The 25,302-nt window shown below is 40.3% G+C and overlaps 1 protein-coding gene across 13 annotated transcripts in view; it reads left to right on the forward strand.

Annotated features, from left to right (window-relative positions):
* Positions 1-25,302, forward strand: part of KIF16B (kinesin family member 16B) — a 314,926-nt gene that overhangs the window by 262,252 nt on the left and 27,372 nt on the right. For 10 of the 13 annotated variants that reach the window (XR_005377520.1, XR_005377521.1, XR_005377522.1 and 7 more), the window contains one exon: positions 4,394-4,477. The exons of 1 other annotated variant lie outside the window; for it this stretch is intronic. Coding sequence is in view for 5 of the 12 variants with exons in the window: in XM_038571562.1 (XP_038427490.1) it covers positions 4,394-4,477 (84 nt within the window). In the remaining 7 variants the exon portion in view is untranslated. Of the gene's footprint in view, positions 1-4,393; positions 4,478-15,111; positions 15,226-25,302 lie in introns of all 13 variants that reach the window. 2 more of the 13 variants (XM_038571565.1, XM_038571567.1) reach the window with 2 other exon arrangements.

Below are 25,302 nucleotides of genomic sequence, written 5' to 3' on the forward strand. Positions count from 1 at the left end.
CTATTCCAGGTTCCTAAACTCTTCTAGGGATTTTTATAACATTACTGTTTTAAGAAAAAAAGCATTGACTGCTGCCCTGCTTGTCGGAGGCAACAGCATGGCAGGCTCCTCTCCCAAAAGCTCAGATTGGCTCAGAAGTGTCTATTCCTGGACTTTTAGGGAAAGGCTGCAGTGGTGGCTCCCTGGGGATTTGGGAGCATGAGCAATCCTGAACAGCTGTTGCCTGGCCCTTCCCACTCTAAGCCATAATTTGTGCTGTACCCTCCCCCTTTGTACCCTCTCTTCCTTTTGAGACCCACATTGTCAAATGCTGCCACCTCCTCCAGGAAGTCTCTGATTGCTGCTCTAGAGTCAGACTGTGAATTCTGTCCCAGGCCCACACTTGATGAAAAGTGGTCACTGCACTTCAGTTTCCTAATGTATATAAGATGTAGGTTCCTTATCTTTATAAAGTTTAAGTTCCTGGGCTCCATCCCAGAGAGTCTCCTTTGGCAAGTCTGGGGCAGGAATCAACTTTACAAGTTCAGCCCTCTGGAGGAGTCCAAAACCAAGAACCTGGGGGGTGCAACTTTTTCCCTGGGGGGAAAAGCTGAACTGAGAGTTTCCTGGGATTGTTTCCCAGCTTGGCTTGTCCCCACTGCATGATCTTGGATTGATCAACTTTCTGCAACTCAATTTTATTCTGACCTATTGGGATGGAAATCCCTTCCTTCCTCACAGGTTGCCATGAGGATGAGAACTCATGTAGTGAAGGCCCCTTGAGAAATGGGAACCTTTATGCTACACTGCCATTTACCAGGTGTCAGGGGTTGTGCTAAGTGGTTTATGGCATTATCTCAATGTATTATTGCAGCAACCCCGTGACGCAGATACCAGTACTTTCCTCATTTCACACATGAGGAATCTGGCTCCTCCTCATCTTTGTTTTGGGCAGGATTGTTTGTTTCCAGAAGCAAGTTATCCTTTCCTTGCTTAGCCCTGGCAATAGACACTGTCAGACCTGGCCAGGGTAGGGCTGTGGAATTGAACACCTGGGCAGGAATGCAATCCAGTTGTCAACAGGAATTTAATGAGGTTGATGAGGTATGCAGTCTGAGTGCCTCTCAGATTGCCAGGTTTCCCTCAGCCTATGTTGAGTCCTAGTTCCTCACCCACCCACTCGTCAAGACTACCTTAAAAGCAAATAATATTCATATTCTACAGCTAAAAGATGATTGTTTCCTGTTTCACAGTGAGGAAGCAGGCCCAGGTAAGGGGAAGGACAGGTACATGCCTAGGATCCCAAAGACCATGCCACAGCCAGGCAAGAATCATAGCCCTGCCTGCCTACCTAGGTCTCCATTTCTCTGTATCACTGGCCTGGGACACCCAGCGGAGAGTAGGAAGAGCAAAGTGTGATTGGCACCCTCCCTTCTGAGTCTGGAACTGTGTTTCCTTGTCTCAAAAGTTTAAATGGTTGAATATGATAGTCCTCTGATTATATGTCTGAAAGTTGTTAACAGGTGCCCTTTTCTTCCTAAAAATCTGAACAACAGTATGACCCATAATTTATACCTGCTTATTTCGCGGGGTGGATATTAACAGCAGAAAATGTTATCCTTCACCTAGAGTATTCCTATTGATGACAGGGATATTTAAATGCTCACTCCCCACCTGGTTCAGCTGCCTAAAGTCCTCTTTGTGAGCCATTTCTGATTGAGCATGCAAGTGTGACTATAAATTTCCCCTGACAGAAACCACATCACTTCATCAGCCATATAAGAAAATGACAAAACCAACTGTGAAAGCATGCCTGCCAAGGTTTTGGCATCACCGCGTTGGGGGGGTGGGAAACACACTTGTACAAGATAAAATCAGGGCTGGATGAAGTTCAAAAGACGAGCTCTGTTGTACCTGTCTCCTCTAAACTGCAACATACAAGAAGTGTGCTTGTGCCAGTGAGGCCAGAGTTCCAGAAAACTTTTTGCTCCTTGAAATCACATCACCAATGCAGAGATGGAGAGAGAGCCCAGGACCAAATGGCATGATGCTTTCTTAGTAATGAGCATATCTCTAACAAATAAGAACACTAGCTAAGGTCCATTTGTTGTTATTCCATTAAATCTTCACAGAAACCTGGTGAAGTTTAGTATCATTGCCTTCTTTTCAGCAGAGAATATTTAGGCTGAGAGAAACCTGACTGGGCAGCTAGATAGCAGTAAGGCCAAGATTCAGACTTGGTCTGTCTTAAATCAGTGTCCATTGTCTTTAACTTTACCTTGAACTGACTCTAAAGCTCCCAGTGTCAGCAACAGAATTAGAACCTGTTAACAGAAGGAGGAGAGGTGCCACACCTCATCCACCCCAAGTTTTCTCAGCTTTGGTAGAGAAGAATGCTAGAGTGTGAAGGCAGTAAACATTTGTCCAACTGCAATTAACTTTAAAAAAGGACCATAAAGTCATCAAAGATACCTTAAAGAGAGTAAAAAGGAAGAATTACTTTTGATAAGAAAAAGATACCTAAAAAAAAATGACCAAAAGAGTTGAACAGACAATTCCCAAAAATGACTGCCCAGATGGTCAATGAGCATGTGAAGGGATGCTCCAACATCATTCCTCATTAGAAAAATGCAAACTTGAACCACAGTAGAAATTACTGCATACCTACCAGAATTGCGAAGATGCAATACCACAGCACCAGATGTGGGTGAGAATCTGAAGCAACTGGATCTCTCTCAGTCACTGCTGATGGGAGTGTCAGGTAGTTAAACCACTTTGGAAAACCATCTGATAATATCAAATATAGCTGAACACTTTCATATCCTGTAACCCAGCATTTTTATTCCTAAGACTCTGACCAGCAGAAATCCCTGCATATGCTCATTGGAATGCCTTTAGAGAATAATGTTCGTAACAGCACAATTCCAAATGGCCAAAAACTAGAAACCAAAAGCCCCATATAACAAGAGACAGTTGAAAAAATAAATGGTGGAATGTTCATATAATGGAATAGTATACAGCCACAAGAAAGATCAAGCTATTGGTACACACAGCAACGTGAATGAATCTCACAAACGTGAGGTAGCGTGGTGAAGGCAGATACAAAGGAGTTCATGCTGCATGATACTATTTACAGAAAGTTCAAAAATAGGCAATGCTGAGTTGCACTTGTTGGAAATCAGGCTAGTCAACCTTTGTAGAAGGCAAGAGGGCATGACTGGTAGTGCTTGGTGGGTTCCTGGGTGCTGGGCATGTTCTCTTTCTTGATCTGGCTGGTGGTTACAGTGTGTTGAGGTGCTGAAAATTCATCACGTTGTTCACTTACGATATGTGCACTTTATGTCTATTCTTATACTATAGTATTAAGTTTTTAAAGCCCTGTGTGTACATATCTGTATGTGTGTGTGTGTATATATATACACACACACACACACACACATAGAAAGATGCTACTTCTTAATTTTTGATTCCTTTGGTAATAAAATTTAAATCAAATAAGAGATTTACATATGTATAAAATAGGGCTTTTGTGGCATATTGTATGACTTGTACTGTGGAAGAAATGTTGTTAATTTTTTCTTGGTAATTTTTTCTTGGCTTCTCAAATTGTCTGAACCTGACAAGGTGAGGAAGGCAGGAAGTAGTGAATTTCATCAACACCAGCAATTATTGCTGCTCAGCATTCATTCAACCAGAGCAGCACTGGCTGGGCAGGTTCCCACCAGATTATAGAGTTCTTTCTTGCCTCCTAGTCTATAATAAAACTTATCTTTTTATTACGATTTTAATACCTCCAAGAAGAGAAGCACAAAGAAAATAACTATGAAATCCCAAGACCTGGCTAAAAACAAATTCTGAACCTTTATTCTCTACGAAACAAGGTGAAAAGATTCAAGGAGAGGTCCTCTTTTCACACAGCAATTCTTCATTTGTAACAGTAGCTATAAAAAAGGCAATATAGAATGTTTAAAGAACCTGAACAATGGTCTCAGAACTATTTTACAAAATGCTCGGGTAGTGTGCAAGTTAAGTTTTCAAATTCTTATCTCAGCACAAAATAATTGAATTCTAGTATAAGAAGGGGACTAAAAGAAGAAACTTGTGTTTTAACAAATAAAACTTGTGAAGTGCCATCTGACAAAGAGTGTAATATGTTGTCTGAGATGAAATGAGACTCAGACCTGCTCTTCCTTTGAGTTCCCATCCCTCCTTCTCATTTGACTGTTGTGGAATCTTGCCCTGTCTGTTCAAGGTCACACAGTCGGTTGGTGACAAAGCAAGGGAGGACCTACCATCTTTAAACTTCCAACTTCTTCCCTTTACCCCATGATAGAGACTCCAAATAATAGATTAATAAAAACCCAAGGATCAAAAGTGTAATATTAATACATCTCTTATAAAATATGTATTTCAGCTTGCTACCCTTGAGTTCCCTCCAAAGAAACTATTTGGAAACAAGGATGAACGTGTGATTGCTGAGAGGCGAAGTCACTTAGAGGTAATAGAACTAAGCTTTTCTTTCTCTAGGTAGAAATTTGGCCATCTGATTGACCAGTGAGAACTGTTCTGTCATGAACACCATGGGTCTTGTTAGGGGTGTGAAAGTGCTGCTTCATTAACACCAGAGGTGGGGGTGGTGTAGATGATAATAACAGTATCTGTTTATTTGAAATGTAAGTCCTCATCCCCCCCTCTGGTCTAACAGAACATTTTTCTGGCTTTGAAGGAGATAACATTTATTCTAAGGGTTAGGAAGCAGTCTGTGGGGGAGAACTAACTATTCACAGAGACAGATGGTCTGTAATACAGAATGAGGTACAAAAGCTTGCTACAAAAAAACCTTGAATTAATTAACTGAAGATATATAGTACTGCATTATTGTTACTTTTTTGAGAGAATTGGAAGCAAAAAGACACATCCCTATTTTAGTCATGGTTAGGTTTTGTTTGACTTATTTTAATCTTCTAAGCCAGTTACATATAGAACTTTGGTTCAACACAACTGTTGTTTTTCGGAGTGCCTCACTGCCAGTACGCATTGTTGACTGCTTTATATGATTTGCATTTCTTTTCAAGATAGACTTGCTTATTTGGTTGGAATCTGATGCTAATGAGGTTGAGTCTGTGTGCTAAGGCACATAGTCATGGGTGCCCTGGGTTGTATCTCTTGCCACCAAGGTAGGTAGGATAAAATTACTAACAACTGGCTGCAGTCTCATGTCAGCAAGCTTTCATGGGCCCTCTCAAAGTCCTCTTTGCTCCTTCTTTAAAAAGAATAATACCAAAAATAATAATAATAATAATAATTAATAATAATAATAAGACCTATTGCAAGTGAACTCAGGTAAGAGTAGGCCCAAGAGAGCCCTTTCTGAATCATGAATCATGAAGTACTACATAAAAATTAGGAGTTATTCTTATTCTTAGTGACAGCCAGTTTGAAGTGGCTGCCCATGGGGTCCACCTAATGCCAAGGAACCAAGGATTAGGGAAACATCCAGAGGGTGGAGGGTCCAGTGAGAGCAAAAGAGGGGGAGAAGTGGAAAACAGAGAGAAATTAAAAATTAGGAGATTGTGGTCCACGAGGGGCAGTTTAGAGTTTTGAGATCCTCATATAGAACTGCTCTGAAGAAAGAAGAGTTTCATGCGGTAGCCATCCTTACTGGCATTTGAGTTCTACTATAAGAGCTAGGTGTTTGAAGATGTCCTAGATCTACAAAGTCTGAGCCTTGAATGAGTCATGGCAGGTTTCTAAAAATCATTCTATGAGTTTGCATGACCCTGATACCCAACTGAAGAATTTGCCTTCAACTGAAGAATTTGCCTTCAAGGGAAAGATTATCATGGTGAGCCTGCTCAATTAAGGTCTCTGAGAGGTTTGATTGTATCATACAAAAAATGTAAAAATAAGAATAGAACTGGTAATGGTTTTCTTTACCTACCCTTTACCTACCTCAGCTACCTAGACTTACCTTTAATTGAAACGTGGAGGACGATAGTATGTAAAAATAAGTTTATAAACCAATAGGAAATACACTGTTGTCATCCCTAGCTTCGCAGGGCTCCATTTAAATTCACATGACACCCAGCTTTGCCACAACAGATTGGGCATCCTGTGTACTGTGCATTTGTGAGCTCTGTCCTTGGTGACTCTTCTCTTTCCATTCCAGCTTTCAGGGTCAGAGCCCAGCACAGGATCCTCTTTCATTCCTGGTATTTAGGTGGACCCATGTTTGTTCTTTCAGTCTCTCACCCCTAATAATTTAGCCCGACTAAACCCAGCAACTGTTGAACAGAGTTCTGTGTTAACGTCTCTGCTTATACAAGGACCCCTTCCATTGCCCATGACTGTTATCTACATGTGGCGATAGCCTTTATTCTTTTTTTATTAATTTTATTTATTTATTAATGAGAGATACAGAGAGAGAGAGAGAGAGAGAGAGGAGAGAGGCAGAAACACAGGCGGAGGGAGAAGCAGGCTCCATGCAGGGAGCCTCACGTGGGACTCGATCCCGGGTCTCCAGGATCAGGCCCTGGGCTGAAGGCGGCGCTAAACCGCTGAGCCACCTGGGCTGGCGGTGATAGCCTTTGAAGAATGGATCCCACACCTTGTGGAAATAAGCCCTTAGTTTTAAATTAAATGTATTTCTCCTAACATGATGGTTAAATCTTAGAATATCACGTCCTTTTCAAGAGTGAGTGTGATTTAATTTCACTTTAATGGAAAAATTAATCTGAGATTCTTGAGTTAATTTCCCATGACTATTGTGACTATTTTTTTAATAAATTTATTTTTTATTGGTGTTCGATTTGTCAACATACAGAATAACACCCAGTGCTCATCCCGTCAAGTGCCCCCCTCAGTGCCTGTCACCCATTCACCCCCACCCCTGCCCACCTCCCCTTCCACCACCCCTAGTTCGTTTCCCAGAGTTAGGAGTCTTTCATGTTCTGTCTCCCTTTCTGATATTTCCCACTTATTTTTTCTCCTTTCCCCTTTATTCCCTTTCACTATTTTTTATATTTCCCAAATGAATGAGACCATATAATGTTTGTCCTTCTCCAATTAACTTATTTCACTCAGCATAATACCCACCATTTGCTTTGACGTGGATGGAACTGGAGGGTATTATGCTGGGTGACTATTTTTTTTTTCATCTGACATCAGAAGTCACCATTTGATTTAGTGTATTTTCATGTGAAGATTAACATAATTACTTTCCCTGAGTTTCCTGTTGAATTTAATTCACTATACATATTATATAGAATATAAAGAGAAATAAGACATTTATGTCCAAGAGCGTATATTTTAAATTCCTATATGAAACTTTACCTAGAGATAAAACTAAGTACATAAACATATACAGAAAAATGGATTTTAGTAGGCCACATTTGAGCTAGTACACACTGGTATACATAGTGTTCGCTCAAAAGGAATTGTCTGACAATTTTTTAAATCTAGAAATGCAACTTTATAAACCTCCTTACCCTAAGTAGGCTGTATAAAGCAGTGTATTAAGCAGACATTCAGTGGGTTTTGAATCTGCCTTTCTATTAAAATATTTCCATGATTTGGGCCTTGTGTTTATTTACATCTATCAACATTGATAGTGTTCAGAGTCTGTTGATAGAAAATATAAAATATTTTCATATTAAAGACATAGAAAGAAACTATATTTATCACCACATTATATATCCTGTTATAATAATTATTTGTAAAATGAGGGGTAGTAACAAGAATTTCTAAATGTCCTGGGATGTTTTGGAAAAGAGGTATATTAGCAATGTGTATGGTGGTGGTAGTGGTATGAATGTGGGAGCCTGGGGCTTGTAGCATTGCTTATACTGCCCCATACAAGGCAGAAGCGAGTAAGAAGATGATGATGGTGAATGGAGGGGTAGAAATATAGTGTCCAGTGATATCTCTCACTGATAAACTTTGTATGTGCTCCACCCACACAAAGTTGCAGGGCCAGCATCTCATGCTCGAGAAAGCCGCCCAGCACTTTGGCTCACAAAGAGCCATAGAATCTTTGAGGGTTTGTAAGATGGAAGGATCTCCCTCTGGCTTCCCTTATGGCCCTGAAGGAACCAGAGCAGTGTAGGTATGCATGTCATAGGCAGACCCTCCCCTTAGGCAGTCAGAGGATTCTGATAGCAACACGTGTGACATGCTTCCCAGGCTCATACATCCCTTCTTGTAACTTGGACAGCAGCCCAGGAGACATACGTTGGCAGATACAATAGTGGAGGTGACAGGAAACGAATACATCAATCTCTGCCTGATGAATTATTTTTAGCAGAAAGGTTCTTTTTACTGTATTTGAAGCCAGATACCATTAATATTAAGTCAAAACATAAGAAACTGCCATTGTTGTAGGTCAGAATGGTGCAAAATTGACAGCATCACATGCTTCCACATAATACTACTGCTATTTCCCATTTCTTAGGTGCTTAATAAGTACCAGGCATGAGTGAAATGCTTGTATAACATGTCATCTACTCCTCCCAGTTAGCTTGTGAAGTGAGCTCTATTATCTCCGTTGTATAGGCAAAGAAATCAAGTCCTGAGGAGGAGGATAAAGAAGGTCTTACACCTAGTCACTGACAAAGCCTCAGCTCATACTGGAGCATCTTTCAGAGCAAGCCGCTCTCTTAAGAATCTGCATGCTCTAAGTTTAGAACAGAATTGGGTCTTCCCATAAAAAAATGTCTTTTCCTTTAAGGAAACATCTTCCAGCATTATATCCCAATGTTAATAACTAAGATCCACTGCTTGGTTATATATTATTAAATATCTTTTTTTTTTTCATTCAGCAGTTATTGAGCACCTACCTACTCTGTGCCAAGCAGTATTCTACAGCTGAAAAATTTCTGGAACAACAGTGTTCCTCATCTCTTTTTACGTCATCTTTTAGTTGGCCTTGGCGATAGGAATGGTCTTTCATTATAACCTTGTCTTTTTTCATTTAAGAAAAAATGCTCATCATTAATTGTTGATTTTTAAATATTCACTTCATGGCTCATCAAAGGTTCTGAATCTCTTTTTTTTTTTTTTTTTTAATTTTTTTTTATTTATTTATGATAGTCACACACACAGAGAGAGAGAGAGAGAGGCAGAGACACAGGCAGAGGGAGAAGCAGGCTCCATGCACCGGGAGCCCGACGTGGGATTCGATCCCGGGTCTCCAGGATCGCGCCCTGGGCCAAAGGCAGGCGCCAAACCGCTGCGCCACCCAGGGATCCCAAAGGTTCTGAATCTCAATTGGTTATGGCTTGTGTGTTTTTAAAGCATATCTTTAGCCTGATGTCACATTATTCTTATGCAGATTTATTTCCTATTTGAATTACCAGAGTATAAACTCAGAATATCTTTAAAGAGATTTTTGTGACTTTAAATAGTATATGCAGGTATTATATATAAAAAACGGTAATGTATGGATATGTATATCCAAATGAATGTCAGATTGAGTTCTAATAAGTAAAATGTGGTATGATACTTATTGACACTAGGCCTTAAACATCGCTCTAGAATATACCACTTCTCAGGCTTCAGTGGTAAAGAACCAGTTATTTACAGTTGATCATTTATCAGCACTTTTGCAAAATGAATGAGAATTACTAGAAACATGAAATGAAAAAATTAAATAGGTCATACAAAATGCAAGCAGAGTTCTTTTTTTTTTTAAGATTTACTTATTTATTTGAGAGAGAAAGGGGGAGGGAGAGAGAATATCAAGCAGACTCCTTGTTGTGGGACTGGATCTCATTACTCTGAGATCATGACCTGAGCTGAAACCAAGTGTCGGACACTTAACTGACTGTGCCCCCCCAAGAGCCCCACTACATCCTCCCTTCTTTTTTACTACACATTGATTCAGTAGACATGAAAATACTCTGTTAAACTGCAATATAAGTGTCTAAAACACAGAGCACATCTTGAGCAGTACAGTTCTATAATATCCAGGAAACCTCACCTCCACTTCTGTTAAGACTCCTGTCACTTGTTTGGTTTGTACCAAATGATGTGTTTGTCTCACATCTTCCCTTTTGTGCTCTTAAGTGACTTGACAGCAGCAATATTGACATCTCACTGAATACTTAACCTCCTATGATATTACTACACATGCCTCACAGATTCATTGAATTATTCAATGAATATCAGAAAATCTATCCACATTAGCCCCAAATTAATGAATTTTTTGTTTTGCTTTTGTTGATTGGTGAGAGGTGCATTTTTGGTTACTAATTTCAGGGAACATTATCATCTACTTGGAGATGTTTCTGCTAATCATGTTAAAAGTCTGTCATTTCAAGGAGTAATCTGTAATTAATGAAAACAAGTGAAATCCTCTAAAACGATAAAGCTTTCAAGAATAATACAGCCACTTTTGGAAGTAGGAACCTGAGAGATTTCTAGGAAGTTTTCTTGAAAGTACCAAGAACATGCAGCAAACCCAAGGCTACTTCTTTCCCTCTTCCCCATTTTTATCTCATAAGCTAGGGCCTGATTAAGGATATAAAATGTGTGGTCCTTGGGTCAGGTCATCTGCCCCTTTGAGGTTTTTTAATGTCACTACTTCTGCTTCCTTATCTGCAAAATGAGGATAAATAAGAGCACCACCTCCCTTGAATTGACCTTAGGGTTGAAGGGGATCATGCACATAGCATGGATTCTGGTACAGAGAACACTCCAGACTGCTGGCTGGTGCAGTAATAACAGTGAAGCCAATAGTAATGGCAGTGGTAGTGACCATGACAACAGTAATGGAGCATGTTTTAGATGTGCTGAAGAGCCAGAGAAGGACAAAAGAGCACCCCCACCAGCAGCCATAACGTGTAACAATAGGAGTATCTCAGTTTGTCACATGTACTGGCAAAATCAGCATCTGGGGGCAGAGCCACTGACATTATGGGAATATCCTTATTCATGGTGACACCTGGCAGATACCAAGAGTCTCTTGCTCTAATATCAGCCTTTCTTTCAACCTCTAAAATTATAATGTGAAAGCTAGAAATGTTTTCGGACCATTCCATCATGGCCAAGCTATTATCCATTGTAAAAAGGTAAAAGGCATAGAATCATTATGAAATGAGCTCATGTCCTCTACATTTCCATAGCTTTTATTCCCAGTTCATCAGTTCTCTTTGCATATCTCCCTATCACTGAGTATAAGACTGCTCACTGTGGGGTCCCCAGCTGACACCTGATGTATCTCCTAACACCTGATGTATCTCCTCTCTCCTCCCCTCCCCTCTCCCCTCACCTCTTCCCTCTCCTCTCCTCTCCTCTCCTCTCCTCTCCTCTCCTCTTCTCTTCTCCTCTCTTCTCATCTCTTCTGTCTTTTTCTAGCAATAAAGGGATGCCCAGAGTTTATAGGCATTTTCCTTTCTAATGGAAATAGTGCAGTAAATGAAGAGTTGTTTTAAAAAAAAAAGTCTTAATAGTTCAAATGTCTTATCTACCAAATATGGGTATTAGTGATGGTTGTCAGTATTGATGCCACCACTACTGCCCCCCCCCCCCCCCCCCCCCCCCCACTGCCAAGAGTCACTTTTCTGGCTTATGGTGCCTGCAACATAAACAGTCTGGTTTTTCTAACAACAGGGCCTCAACCTACTTTAGTTTTTTTTTTTTTTTAAGATTTTATTTATTTATTCATAAGAGACACAGAGAGAAAGAGTGGCAGAGACACAGGCAGAGGGAGAAGCAAGCTCCATGCAGGAAGCCTGATGTGGGACTCAATCCCAGGTCTCCAGGATCACACCCTGGGCTGAAGGCAGGCGCTAAGCCACTGAGCCACCCGAGCTGCCCTACTTTAGTTTTATGTTAGCTTCAAACCTTAAATTTCTAACAATAGAATCATTGGGTTTAGACCCAATTTTCTAAGTTGAGCCCTTTCAGCTTCCAAAGTAAATTTCAGGAGGTAAAAATCCTTAAGATATGTCACTCATTTAGCTATCTTAAAGATATCTAGCAATTCTATGGGTAATTTAACATCTTTTCCATCTACATTCTGCTGATCTTACAAAATGGATAATGGTAGAACAATTATCAAACATAGGCAGAGATTTAAGAAATGCTTTACACTAAGGACTATTTTCTTCTCATTAATGATTTTTTTTCCCATCTGGTTATCTGGTTATTCACATTAACTGTTTTTTGTTATTAGTACATTACCACCATCATCAGTAGCAAAGCAGTTTTGAAGCGGGATAAGTGGCTGTCGGTGTGTTAGAGGGTATTGAGCTAGTTTGGCAGCTGTTCCATCATGGTGCTTCGTGGAGTCAGAAGAAATAAAAATACTGTGAACCTGGGGCTAAGATTCAGAAGGGAGATAGAAAACTCAGCAGTATTGGAATAATGTGGAAGATTCTAGAGTCAGACCTGGGCTTGGTCCCATCTCCATGATACACCAGTTTCTGTGTGAACTTGGCAAGTTTCTTCCCTCTCTGTACTTCAGTTAGGCAGAACTAATATCTACTCTTAGAGTTATTGCAATTACATGAGAAACCATACATACTGGGAGTAAGTCATGCCATAACATGGAGAGAAGGAAGTATGAGAAAGAATGAACTTTAGAGGCAAACTGCTTGTCAAGAAGTCATTTTATACAACAAAAATCTTATGGTGTCAATGTAAGTTGGTGCTTCATGGTCACATCAAAGAGTATGAGTCTCCAACTGGAAGGAGAGTCCCACTTTGGTTTCCATGAACAGTCATTGGTTTAAGAAACCAAAATTAAAACAGATGTTTCCCAGAGGAATAATAACTTCCAAATCCACATGGAGACATGGAGGGGGAAAGGAAGTACCTCCATATTGCCTTCAAACAGTTTTACTCTCCTGACATTTTTTTTCCCTTTCCTCAACTTCCTTCCTGCCCCATCCACTATGGCATCCTATATGGGGTGATGGCTGACAACAAAGGGACTCAAAGCACAAGAAAAGTGGAAAAATTATTGTCAATTATGCTTGTAATATAAAACTCTAAGCTGGCAATCACAATCTCTGTTTCCTTATTGACTGTGATTTAAGTCAGCTGACCTACCTCTGAGCTTGGAGCACATCCTTCAGCTCAGATATCTTCTCCTCAGAAAGACCTCCCCCAAGTTGAAGCAGCCCTACCCTATTAATCCCCACCAGATCCCCTGGTAGTTTCTTGGTCACAACAGCAGTAGTTGGAAGGAATTTTTATTTGTTGGTTTAAGTGTTTTATATTTTACTAGAAGGTAAGTTCAGTGAAGATAGGGATTCTAGCCTTCTTGTGTATTTGTTTCCTTAGTGCCTTGAACAGTACCCGACCCTTAATAGAATCTCAATAAATGTCTGTTGAATAACCAGTTAAATCTTAAGAAAAGAAAAGAAAAGAAAAGAAAAGAAAAGAAAAGAAAACAATGGGCAAAGACCTGAACAGACACCTAACAAAGAAGACATACAGGTGGCAAGTAAATTTATAAAAAAGATGTTCATCAACATCATGTCATTAGGGAATTGCAAATTAAAATAACAATGAGATACCTCTCCACACCCATTAAAATGATCAAAATCTTAAACACTAAGGACATCAAATGTTGATGAGGATGTGGAGCGATAGGTACTCTCATTCATTGCTGGTGGGAATGCAAAATGATACAGCCACTTTGGAAGACACTGTGAAAGTTTCTTATAAAACTAAAGACACTCTTTCAATTCATCAGTTGCCCTCCTTGTGGCTTGCCCAAATGAGATGAAAAATTACGTCCACACAAAAACTTATATGTAAATGTTTATAGCAGCTTTATTAATTAATTGCCAAAACTTGGAAGCAACCAAGTTGTCCTTCAGTAAATGAATGGATAATCCAGAGAGTTAAATAGAGACCAGCATTAAAAAGAGACCAGCATTAAAAAGAGACCAGGGATCAAGCCATGAATAGATTTGGGGGAACCTTAAATATCTATTACTAAGTGAAAAAAGCCTACCTGGAAAGACTATATGCTGTATGATTCTAACTATATGACATTTGAAAAAGGCAAAACTATGGAGACAATAGAAGGATCAGTGGTTAACAGGGCTTGGGAAGGGAGGGATGAGGGGGATGGAACACAGATTTTTAGGGCAGTAAAACAACTCTGTATGATACAACACCAAGAGTGAACCCTCATGTAATCTATGAACTTTGGGTAATGATGTATCATTGTCAGTTCATTGCTTTATAACAAATGTTACACTCGAGTGTGGAATTTTAATAATGGCAAAAAATTTAAAATGATGCAATGACATCATCCATTTATAATCTCCATCTTTTCATTCTTTTTTCTCTTCCTTCCTCTTTCACTTCAATCCTCCCTCCATCTTATTTTTCCATTGTACCTTTATTGCTTTGCTAAACAAAAAGAGGGAAGAAGAATGAATGGATGGGTTGGTGAGTGGATTTGACATATTATACATTTTTCTTAAGAGAATGAAAAACTATTGTTAAAGGTTATCATACTCTAAAAAAATAGTATTTTATATGTATTTTATCCACTTTAAAGCAAATGATAATTTATTTTCCATTATGATTGGCTCACTCATTACTCTGAAACTTGAAAGTCACTTTTATCTATCTTTACCAAGCCCGATTTTTATTTATGCTTTCTTTAAAAACTCAGAGTAGATGTCCATGTATATATATATATATATATATATATATATATATATATATGAATCAGTGCTTTTCAGAGTCTGCAAATTAAAAAGATGCCCATCCAGTGGACAATCTTTGCAAATTAAGTCATTTCAGCACAGAAACAAAGAGGGAAATCTCTTATAATTGAAAGCTAAAGGCCACTTGGAATACTTGTGTAATTGACAAATAGTTGCAAAGATCCTTTCCCCCGTATAATTTTCATATATTACTACAAAGACTTTTTCACATTGATACTCGGTTCAGAGGACCTGTGCTCTTCTTTCTTGTGGTATCACTTAGGATATTCTAAATGACCTACATTTAATTACATAGTATAATTTGTAAAGAGTTTTTCTTCAAGTGTCACTTAAAAAATAAAAATAAAAAAAAAAAACCAGCCTCAATATGGGTTGCCCTTTCCTCTACCTCTTAACTTTCTACTGTACTAAAACTAAATGTCCCTTCATTCTATCAACTTAGTGTGAAGAGCCAGAAGGACATGAGCACATTCATTTTAGCACCAAAATGTGGCTAGAATTCCCATGGAAAAGAAGAGAACATCTTTATTGAAGAACAAGGCCCCAGTCCTCCTTGGTAATTTTCTTTGGCAATTCTTTACAACCCATTCTGGTTCAGAAGAGGAACTGGCTTTACCTAAGAGTTTTGTGTTTGTTAATATCAGGTGTTCAAAGAATTCTTGGTATCAAAGAATGCAGTCCTATTAACATTTGCTTATTTCTGCTCTGTGAAGGTTTATGCAACCGGCTCCAACTTGACAAACATTGACACATTAAAGAAACTGAAATACCATGATTTAGAAATCAGTGACCTATTCTACCTCCTTTTTTACTTTATTTCTCATGACAATATTTACAAAACCAAAAAGCATAATGTGATGAACCTCACTGTGCTCTCCCATATCACCCAGCTTCAGCACTTCATTAGCGTGTGTCCAGTTTTGTTTCATTTGTACCCCTAGGCATGGCATTGCACACATACACTCTTAATTTAAATCAAATACCACACATTATATGTTTTATCCATAAGTATTTTAGGAATGTACCTCTTAAAAAGCAAGACACAGTGTTTTTTATTTTTTTCCTCAAATTTTTATTTAAATTCTAGTTAGTTAACATATAGCATAATATTGGATTTCAGGAAAACTTAGTGATTCATCACTTACATAAAACACCCAGCATTCGTCATAACAAGTGTCCACCTTAATGCCCATCCCCCACCCACATCCCTCCATTAATTCTGTTTGTTCTTTGTCATTAAGAGTTTCATATGGTTTGCTTCCCTCTCTTTTTTTCTCCCTTCCCGTGTGTTTGTCCATTTTTCTTCCTAAATTCTACATGAGTGAAATCATATGGTAATTGTCTTTCTGTGACAGACTTACTTAGCATAATACTTTCTCACTCTTTCCACATGATTGCAAATGGCAAGATTTCATTCTTTTTGATGGCTGAGTAATATTCATATATATACATACATACATATATATACACGTGTGTGTGTGCGTATATATATATATATATATATCGACATATGTATATATGTGTGTGTACTCACACACACCCCCACACACATCATCTTTACCCATTCATCTGTCGGTGGATATCTGGGCTCTTCCCATAGTTTGACTATTGTTGATAATGCTGCTATAAACATTGGGTTCCATGTACCCCTTTGAATCAGTATTTTTATACCCTTTGGGTAAGTACCTAGTAGTGCAATTACTGGATCGTAGGATAGTTCTATTTTTAACTTTTTGAGGAACCTCCATACTGTTTTCCAGAGAGACTGTACTAGTTTGCATTCCCACAAATAGTACAAGAGAGTTCCTGTTTTTCTACATCCTCGACACCTGTTGTTTCTTGTGTTGTTAATTTTAGCCATTCTGACAGATGTGAGGTGGTATCTTTTGTGTGTGTGTGTGTGTGAGGTGGTATCTTATCATGGTTTTGATTTGTATATCCCTAAGGATGAGTAGTGTTGAATATCTTTTCACTTTGACACTGTTTTTTAAAATATAATCATTATCACACGCATGCACACACACACACACACACACCCCTCTAAAAATTAGCCAGTCTCTTAAAAATAAATAACCAATGTTCAGGCCATACCAGTTTTCTCTTGAGGGTTTTTTTCCCAATAGATAAATCAAAACTCATACTATATCCACACATGGCATTGGTTGATGTGCCTCTAAAGTGTTTAATAATATAAAGCTTTTCCTTCCCTCTTTTTTTTTCTTAAAGATTTTATTTATTCATGAGAGAGAGAGGCAGAGACACAGGCAGAGGGAGAAGCAGGTTCCATGCAAGGAGCCTGATGCAGGACTCGATCTCGGGTCTCCAGGATCATGCCCTGGGCTGAAGGTGGCGCTAAACCGCTGAGCCACCCGGGCTGCCCTCCTTCTCTCTTTTTTATCTCACCATCTGTTATCAATGAAACCGTACCATTTATCCATTGAATTAGTACATTTTGGGTTTTGCTAATGGCATTCTCATGGTGTCATTGAACAAGCTCCTCTAATCCTGCATATTCTGAAAATCAGTAGTTAGATCGAGAGGCTTGATCTAGTTTAGGTTTGATTTTTTTTGTTTTTAAGTTGGCAAAAACACTATATAGATAGTATTGTCCTTCCCATCTCATCTCATAGGAAGCATGTCTGGTGGTCACTTAAAATCTTTAGTTTTTATGAAAGCAGTACACTGACAATGACAGTCATTGCCCATGCTCAGGACTACTTCCCATGCCTCAGTTGTCCTGCATGTGTCAGTCTATGGTTCCTGTCTTCAAAGAACTCTTAATTCTGTCAGAACAAGGACAACTCAACAAGTAATTACAGGCCACTGTTACAATGACAGGGATAGTCACAAGCTACCTTTGCAGTTCCCAAAGGACATGATTTTCAAAGCAGTGGTTCCAAAACCTGGATGACTAACCTTTGAAATTATCTTGAAAAAATACAGATTTTCTGACTTTGTTCCAATATATTTTGATTGAGCTGAATGAAGGTGGAACCTACAAAAGGTGAGAATGGTAGGGGTAGACAGGGAAGGAAAAACCAGATCCCAAAGCCATCTCCATGACTTTGGACCTGATCTAGTGGACAGTGAGGAGCCAGTGGAGTGTTTTAAGTGGAGGAGTGGAGGGATGAGTGAGTAGGAGCAGGGGAAATAGGAAGGAGGAAGGGTAATGACCAGGCTGTTGCTGTCTTCCAGTAAGTTAAGACTGTGGCCTGAGGGACAAGGTGATGGCACTTGTGGAGAAAAGTGGATGGATAGATACACAGGAGGTGGAATCATCATGGCTTGTTACTCCATTGAATGCAAGTTGGGGGTGGTAATGAATGTTGTGTATCAACACAACATTGAGGCCCAAGACCTGGACCTCAATCTTCACAGTGAAATCTGGTATTAAATATATTTGGGGGGGCACCTGGGTTGCTCAGTTGGTTAAGCATCTGCCTTCAGCTCAGGTCATGATCCCAGGGTCCTGGCATTGAGTCCCATGTCAGGCTCCCTCCCTCCTCAGTGGGAAGCCACCTTCTCCCTCTCCCCTCTGCCATTCCCCCTGCTTGTGCTTGCTTGCTCTCTCCATCAGATAAATAAAATCTTTAAAATAATTAATTAATTTGTGAACTTTACATTTCTGCATGTAATTCATGGTATCAAAATAGTGTTTTGGTTTTTTACTACTTCATTAATTTGGAGTTTGGAAACAGGAGTAGTTGGGGTTCTCCAGAGAAACAGAGCCATTGGGGTGTATGTGTGTGTGTGTGTGTGTATAAAGAGATTTCTTATAAGGAGTGGCTCACACAATAATAGAGGCTGAGGAATCCCCACATCTGCAGTTAGCAAGGTGGAAATTGGGGAGAGCCAATGGTGTGGTCCAGTCTGAGCCCAAAGGCCTGAGCACCCTGAGAACTGATAGTATAAATTCCATTCAGAAATCCAGCACTCTTGAAACCCACAAAGTGCTGATCTTTCCATTCACCGCCACTGGCAAGAAAAGACCAATGTCTCAGCTCAGTGTGGTCAGGCCAGAGTTCCTTGAACTTATGGGAGGGTCCATTATTTTGGTTCTGTGCAGGCCTTCCACTGATTGACTGATGCTACTCACATTAGGGAGGACAGTGTCTGCTTCACTTAGCCTGTTGACTCCAGTGTTACTCTCACCCCCAAAACACTCTCACGGACAAACCACAATGTTTGACTAAATATCTGGGCACCCCATGACCCAGTCTAGTTGATGCATAAGATTAACTGTGACAGAAACTGTTCTGATCACCCCAGATACAGCTGCACTGGTCATTTTTCCATTTGTGGGGCTTTTGATATTCTAATATTAACCCCAACTATAATCCCGCTTCATGTGCCATCCATCCTAGCAGTAAATCAGTAACATCTGTCATCTCTCCACCCGCCCTTGCTCATTTACAAAGTGTTTGGGGCTTGACAAATACCTAAGAGATTCTCCAACTCTGTCCTGTTTGTTGATAGCATCAGATGAAAGTGATGCAGCACAACTCAAGATGTCAGGCTTACAAGCCGTGCACACCCTGCTCGTGGAGTTCACTATAGAACATTTTTCATTTCCCTGGTTACTTTTAAAAGCAAAATGAAATGAAGCCTGAACATTGCAGTGCTAAACAGCTGGAGGGTTTTTCCTACTCTCTTCCTAGATACAGTGAGGTATCGCTATTTGTTTTCTTTTATCAAATGTCTCATTGCCTCTGAAACAGAGGTAGATACTACAAGTGGAATGGACCCCAGGAGCCTGCAGCATAAGCTCCCTTCTCTGTCGCCCATACCTGGAGGTAGCTTGCCTGCTTGTTCGGAGATAGATGTCAGCTTCAAGTTGCTATTGACCTTATTGTTTACTCTGCCTAATTAAATACCATTTTCATATTTTCTCATCTGCCACCCCTTACAGCTCACAATCATGCTGTGGCACAACATGGGGGAGAAGGAAAGGTCTTTTAAGCTGGAACACTTAATTAGCTCCAGGCCCCAGGGGGAGGCTTCAGCTAGAAATACGGCTAAAAGTAGGGAAAAGATTAGCCATACCTGAGAGGAGATGTTGATGGTCGAGAAAACATTGATCACCTTCTGATAATGCCCATGTTATTAAAATTGTTTGAGGGGTGGTTCCTGGGCAGCTCAGTTGTTAAGCATATGCCTTTGCGAAGCTCAGGTTATGATCCTGGGATCATGTTAGGTTAATGTTAAGATGATCCTAACTATGTTAAGATCTCAGGGTCCTGGGATTGAGCCCCGCATCGGGCTCCTTGCTCAACCTGGAACCTGCTTCTCCCTTTCCCCTCTCCTGTCCCCCACTCATGTTCGTGTTCTCTCTTTCACTCTCCCTCTCTCAAATAAATAAAATGTATTTTTAAAAGTTGTTTTGGAATTAGTGACCATTTTGAATTGTGTATATAGTAGTGACATGTTTATATTGTTAATTTCTGCTAGTATCCCCCCGCCCCCCGTCTGTTGAGTTACACTTGCTCCCTTCTGCCAGAGGCTGTTTTTCTCTTGCCCCACTGTATACATCCTCCTCCATGTAAATAAAAGAGTGGGCCCACCATGAGGTTCTTAATCCTTCCTGGCACTGCCAGGTGACCACATTGTCATTTAGCGCCCTCTGTATTGTTTTAAATGCAGTCACGATCTTGTTAGGATTCATTGGAGCAGGAAATTTCTCATACAATAAGGTATTATTATAAAATAAGAAAGTAAACCAGATATAAGACATAGTTACGTAGATTTAATTATAGATTATATTATGCAGATATAGTTATAAATATAGGTATAGGTATAATATAGAAATGAGATATAGATATATAGAGAGATGTCAATTATAGATATAACTCAATATTGTGTATAGATATATAGAAGCACTGTAATAGAATAAAATAAAAATCCATTCTTGTGAAAACAGAAAACACAGGAGTTCCTGGAAATGACTGCAGCATAGCCCTGTTCCCTTCATGATGGCAGCCATTCTGGCTCGCTCCTGCAGAGATGCCACAGTCCAGCCCAGCCGATATTAGCTAAGATGTGGGGCAAGCTGGGAGCTAATGGGTAGCTCTTTGTCTTCTGAATGCTCTGGAATCATTTTGACCATGAACTCTCTTGGGCCCCTGCGTAAGCTACAGTCACCTCTGTCTCATAGCCTGAGATTGCAATAAGACTTGCATTTTAAATCCATTAAAAATGCTTGTTCATCCTTAGGAAAGTAATGAGTAAGATTGCTGCAAATCAAAATGTCCTTGTCAGAAAACTAAAAATGCTAAACACTATATAAGTAAGAACACTGGGGAGGTAAGAAAGCAGCTGGAGCCAAAGGCAAAGGCTACCCCCCCAAACTCCCACCCCCGTACTCTGGCTCCCCAGAGTGGTTACCAGGCACCACTGAGCCAAGGGCACCCTCTTCATCACCATCAACCCTAGTCCCATCCCATAGCTGACATGTGCCTTGTGCTGTTCCGTGTCCCCTTGACTCTTCCAGAATTCTGGCCACAGCTGTGGAGAACAACCCCACTGTGTGCCGCAGCGCCCCAGCACTCTCTCCCCTTCCTCCCTCAGGCCGCAGCCCAGAGGTTGGACGGAGGTGTGAGGCCTACAGGTACCTCCCAAACAGTGAGAGACAAAAGTATGGATAAATGTGCCTGCCTCCCATCCTTGCAGATGACTCAGAAGCACCTTCTGCATGTTTCTCAAAGTGTCCCCAGTGGGACAGAGTGCTGCCCTGGATAGTAACCTGAGTATCGATGGCCCTGTACTAGCTACCTCCTTTTCCCACTCTTGCTTTCCTGCCCCTTTGCCTCTGAGACCAAGATCATCTGAAAAGAATCTCCCTCCATCTCTGCTTTAATAGGATATCAAACGGAGGTGTAGCCTAGAGGTAATTGCTCTTCTGGTTGGGCATATATCCCCTCTGACCATTTTTCCAGTGAGAGATTTTAAAACTTCTTTTTAAATCAGTGTCAATTATGGATGTGCTCAGATAGTTCTACTAGGCTTTTCTGGAAAGCAGCCCTCTGCCTTCCAGGCATACCCTCCATTCCCCTTTCCCCAGCAGCAATTCTCACAATACTTTTCAGTATTTTCCTACAGACTAAAATTGCATTCATGTATTGCTTTTTTCTGATTTTTGCTTCAATGTGAGGTGCTATTAATATCCCCTAACACACACATCCACCCTGCCACCATCCTAAAACATGTGGAGACACAACCACCCCTGCCCAGCAGTGTGTCAGGATTGTACACGAACAACTTGAGTCTTTGCTCAGGTTATTATATATCCATCACTAGTTCAACTTCAAATGCTTGGTCAGTTGTATGCATCTCCTGGAAACATTGAAACCATCGAATATTTCATGAACACGGTCTCCTTGAAGGCCTCTCTTCTGGAAACTTCTTGTTTCTTCTAGTCAAATTGAGCCACAGGTACTCTAACCTTCCATCTCCGTTGTCTTTTGCTATCTCTTGAATTGTTTCCCCTGCTTCCTGTGCCCATGTTTTCCTTTCTCGATTTACTGCCTGATTTTGATGGAGCACATCTGTAGTAGCTTCCTGAGACCATATGTAAGAAGTAAATTTCAAGAGATATCTCTGAATATGTCCTTCACACACACACTGGCTGGATATATATCTATATATTAGTTGGAAACTAATATATATATATTAGTTGGAAACCATCTTCTTTCAGAATTTCAAGGGGATTGCTTCATTGTCTTCTACCCCAGTGCTGCTGTGAAGCAGTTCAAAGCCAATTTGATTCTTGATCCATTGTGGGGTTTTTTGTCCTAAATATTGTATTTATTTATTTGAGAGAGAGAGAACAGAGAGCAAAGTGGGGAGAGGTGGAAGGAGAAGAACAGAGGGAGAGGGAGAGGGAGAAGCAGACTCTCTGCTGAGCACGGAGCCCAATGCAGGGCTTGATCCCAGGGCCCTACAATCATGACTTGAGTCAAAGGCAGACTCTTAACCAATGGAGCCATCCAGGCACCCCTATTCTTAGTCCTTTGTATGTGACATAGTACGTCCGTCACCCCTACCAAATGCTTGTAGGGTTCCTCTGTCCCCAGGGTTCTGAGTTTTCATGGTTCCACATTGGTGAGCAGCACCTCAGTTCTGCAGGATACTCCACGTGCAATTCTCTCTCACGTCCATCATTTCTAGGCAGTTTTCATGATGATTTCCCTCTATAAAGTTTTGTATCCTATTGTTTGTTTCTAGAATCCCATTTGTCTCTGTTGAACCCTCTGGTTGGATCCTCCTTGAATTTTCCTGTGTCTGTTTTCCATTTCTTTTTATCTCTCTCTTCTCTTCTGCTCCCTTCAGTTGGTCCTGCTCCACAAAGTGTTTGAGAGGCACTGTGCAATGTGATCCATGTCGTTCTTCCTTCCCTTGTTTAACATTGTGCTTGTTACTTTTGCATCTTCTGGTCCTGTTAGAAACCTGAAGGTGTAGCCTCTTCCTGAACTATTCACTTATGTTTATTTCCATTGACATCTGTACAGTTCCTCTTCACACATTCCCTTTATTCCAAAAGACCAAAAGACATGCAGATTCTTCTTGTGCATCTGTGTATTTTAAGAACCACTTTCAGGCACCGAGGTGGCTCTGTCAGTTGAGCGTCTGCTCTCAGCACAGGATCCTGGGATTGAGTTCTGCATTGAGGCTCCTGGCTCAGCAGGGAGTCTGCTTCTCCCCCTGCCCCTCTCCCCTACTGTGCATGCATGCGCGCTCTCTCCTCTCAAATAAATAAAAATCTTTAAAAAAAAAAAAGTTTTCTCTGTTCAATCTCTCCTAGCCCTCTGCTTACTGTTTATATCAACATTTGGGAATCATCCTTTCTCTCATAAATTTGAATTAGACTTTCTCAAAGATGCTTCAGTTTCCTTTCGTCCATTTATTTAGATTTGTTTTCCAAGTAAATTGTGCCCTTTTTTTGATAGAGAGATAGAGGGAGATGGGGGAGGGGCAGAGGGAAAATCTTAAGCAGGCTCTGCACACAGTGCAGAACCCAGTTCGGGGCTTGATCCCAACACCCTGAGATCATGACCTGAGCTAAATCAAGAGTCGGATGCTTAACCACCTGAGCCACCCAGGTGCCCCATGAATTGTGCTTTTCCTAAATGTGCTCATGTAGCCTTTGCCAGTGATCCTCTCTACTGTCTTTTCGTTGCTTTTGAAAACTGCATCTTGGGATCCCTGGGTGGCTCAACGGTTTGGCACCTGCCTTTGGCTCAGGGCGCGAACCTGGAGTCCCGGAATCGAGTCCCGCGTTGGGCTCCCGGCATGGAGCCTGTTTCTCCCTCTGCCTGTGTCTCTGCCTCTCTCTCTCTCTCTGTCTATCATGAATAAATAAATAAATCTTTAAGAAAAAAAAAAACCCTCATCTTTATTTTAGAATTTAGGTAGTTATGATTTTGCCTTTGACAATCCCCCCCTTTTTTTTCTGTGTCACTTACATTTCATAGTAATGAATCATAGCATAAGTTGCAGCCTTTGAAACCATATTTGGGAGAAAGAAATGGGTTTGTTCCAATTTTATACACCTTTTTGTCTTCATTGTTTGACCATGTAAAGCTCACATCCACTTTTAGATAGACTTATTTCTGTTCCCAGGAATTCACTGTCCTGCTGTTACATTTACATATAATTCATTCCAGGCAACCAAAAAAAAAAAAAAAAGACGACTTTGGCTTTGTTTTCTAATTGAGATCACCTGCTTCATATTATTATAAGTAAAATTGAGAAACTGATACTGAAATCAGGAAAACCCTTATTAATCAAAGTTGAAAATGGCAGTCAATGAAGCCATCACCCTTTTTCTCAGTGGATTTTTTTAGCCGATTGAAAACAAAGCTCCAGTGGATTGTGGGGCTTTTATTTCAGAGCTCTGTGGATAAGTGCTACAAGCAGTGAAGACCGTCTGCTCAAACTATCTCAATAGGCTGGGATATCTATGCTTCTTGGTACTGGATGCTGCTGATTCACCTTATCTTTTCTATTTATGCTGCTTATCGTGCAGTTGCCAAAACCACATTTATTTACAATTTCTTATTCTGAAAGAATATGGGCATATCCAAGTCATAGCTCAGTCCAACACAAACTGACATTTCTTGCTTTGAAAGGCAGTTTCTTTGTGGGAGAAACTGCATGTCAAATTAGCCCAAATTAGTCCATTATTTCATAGATTAAATGGCCCCATAGCTCTCTCCACCGTCCCCCAGCTGGAGCAGTTTCCCTTTGATCTGTGAGATCTTCTGTCCACATTTTGCCAGTCCTAATCTTTAACTTACACCACATTGCTTTCAGAGCCTCTCAGCTGAGAACAATCTCAGTGATAAAAGTTTTGACGACTGAAAGACTGGTGCTTACATGGGTTCAGGTTCATTTGGTGGTTAACAAAGCCAGTCACAAGTATCCAAGGAAGCCCTGTTTAATCGCTGAACCCGGCAACATTCCCAACTTCTCTTCTGCAGCGACTCCTCAGATTTGAAGAGGAGCCAAGACAGTTTGAAGAATTCCTAAAGTTTGGCTTTGAAGCATAAATTAAGATTTGATAAACTTCCTCTCCACAGTAATTTAGTAAACTTCCTTTGTTCAGAAGAGAGAAAATACTGTAAATCTGTGAAATTTT

Source organism: Canis lupus, chromosome 24 (genome assembly GCF_011100685.1).
Source record: "Canis lupus familiaris isolate Mischka breed German Shepherd chromosome 24, alternate assembly UU_Cfam_GSD_1.0, whole genome shotgun sequence".
Classification (NCBI taxonomy): domain Eukaryota; kingdom Metazoa; phylum Chordata; class Mammalia; order Carnivora; family Canidae; genus Canis; species Canis lupus.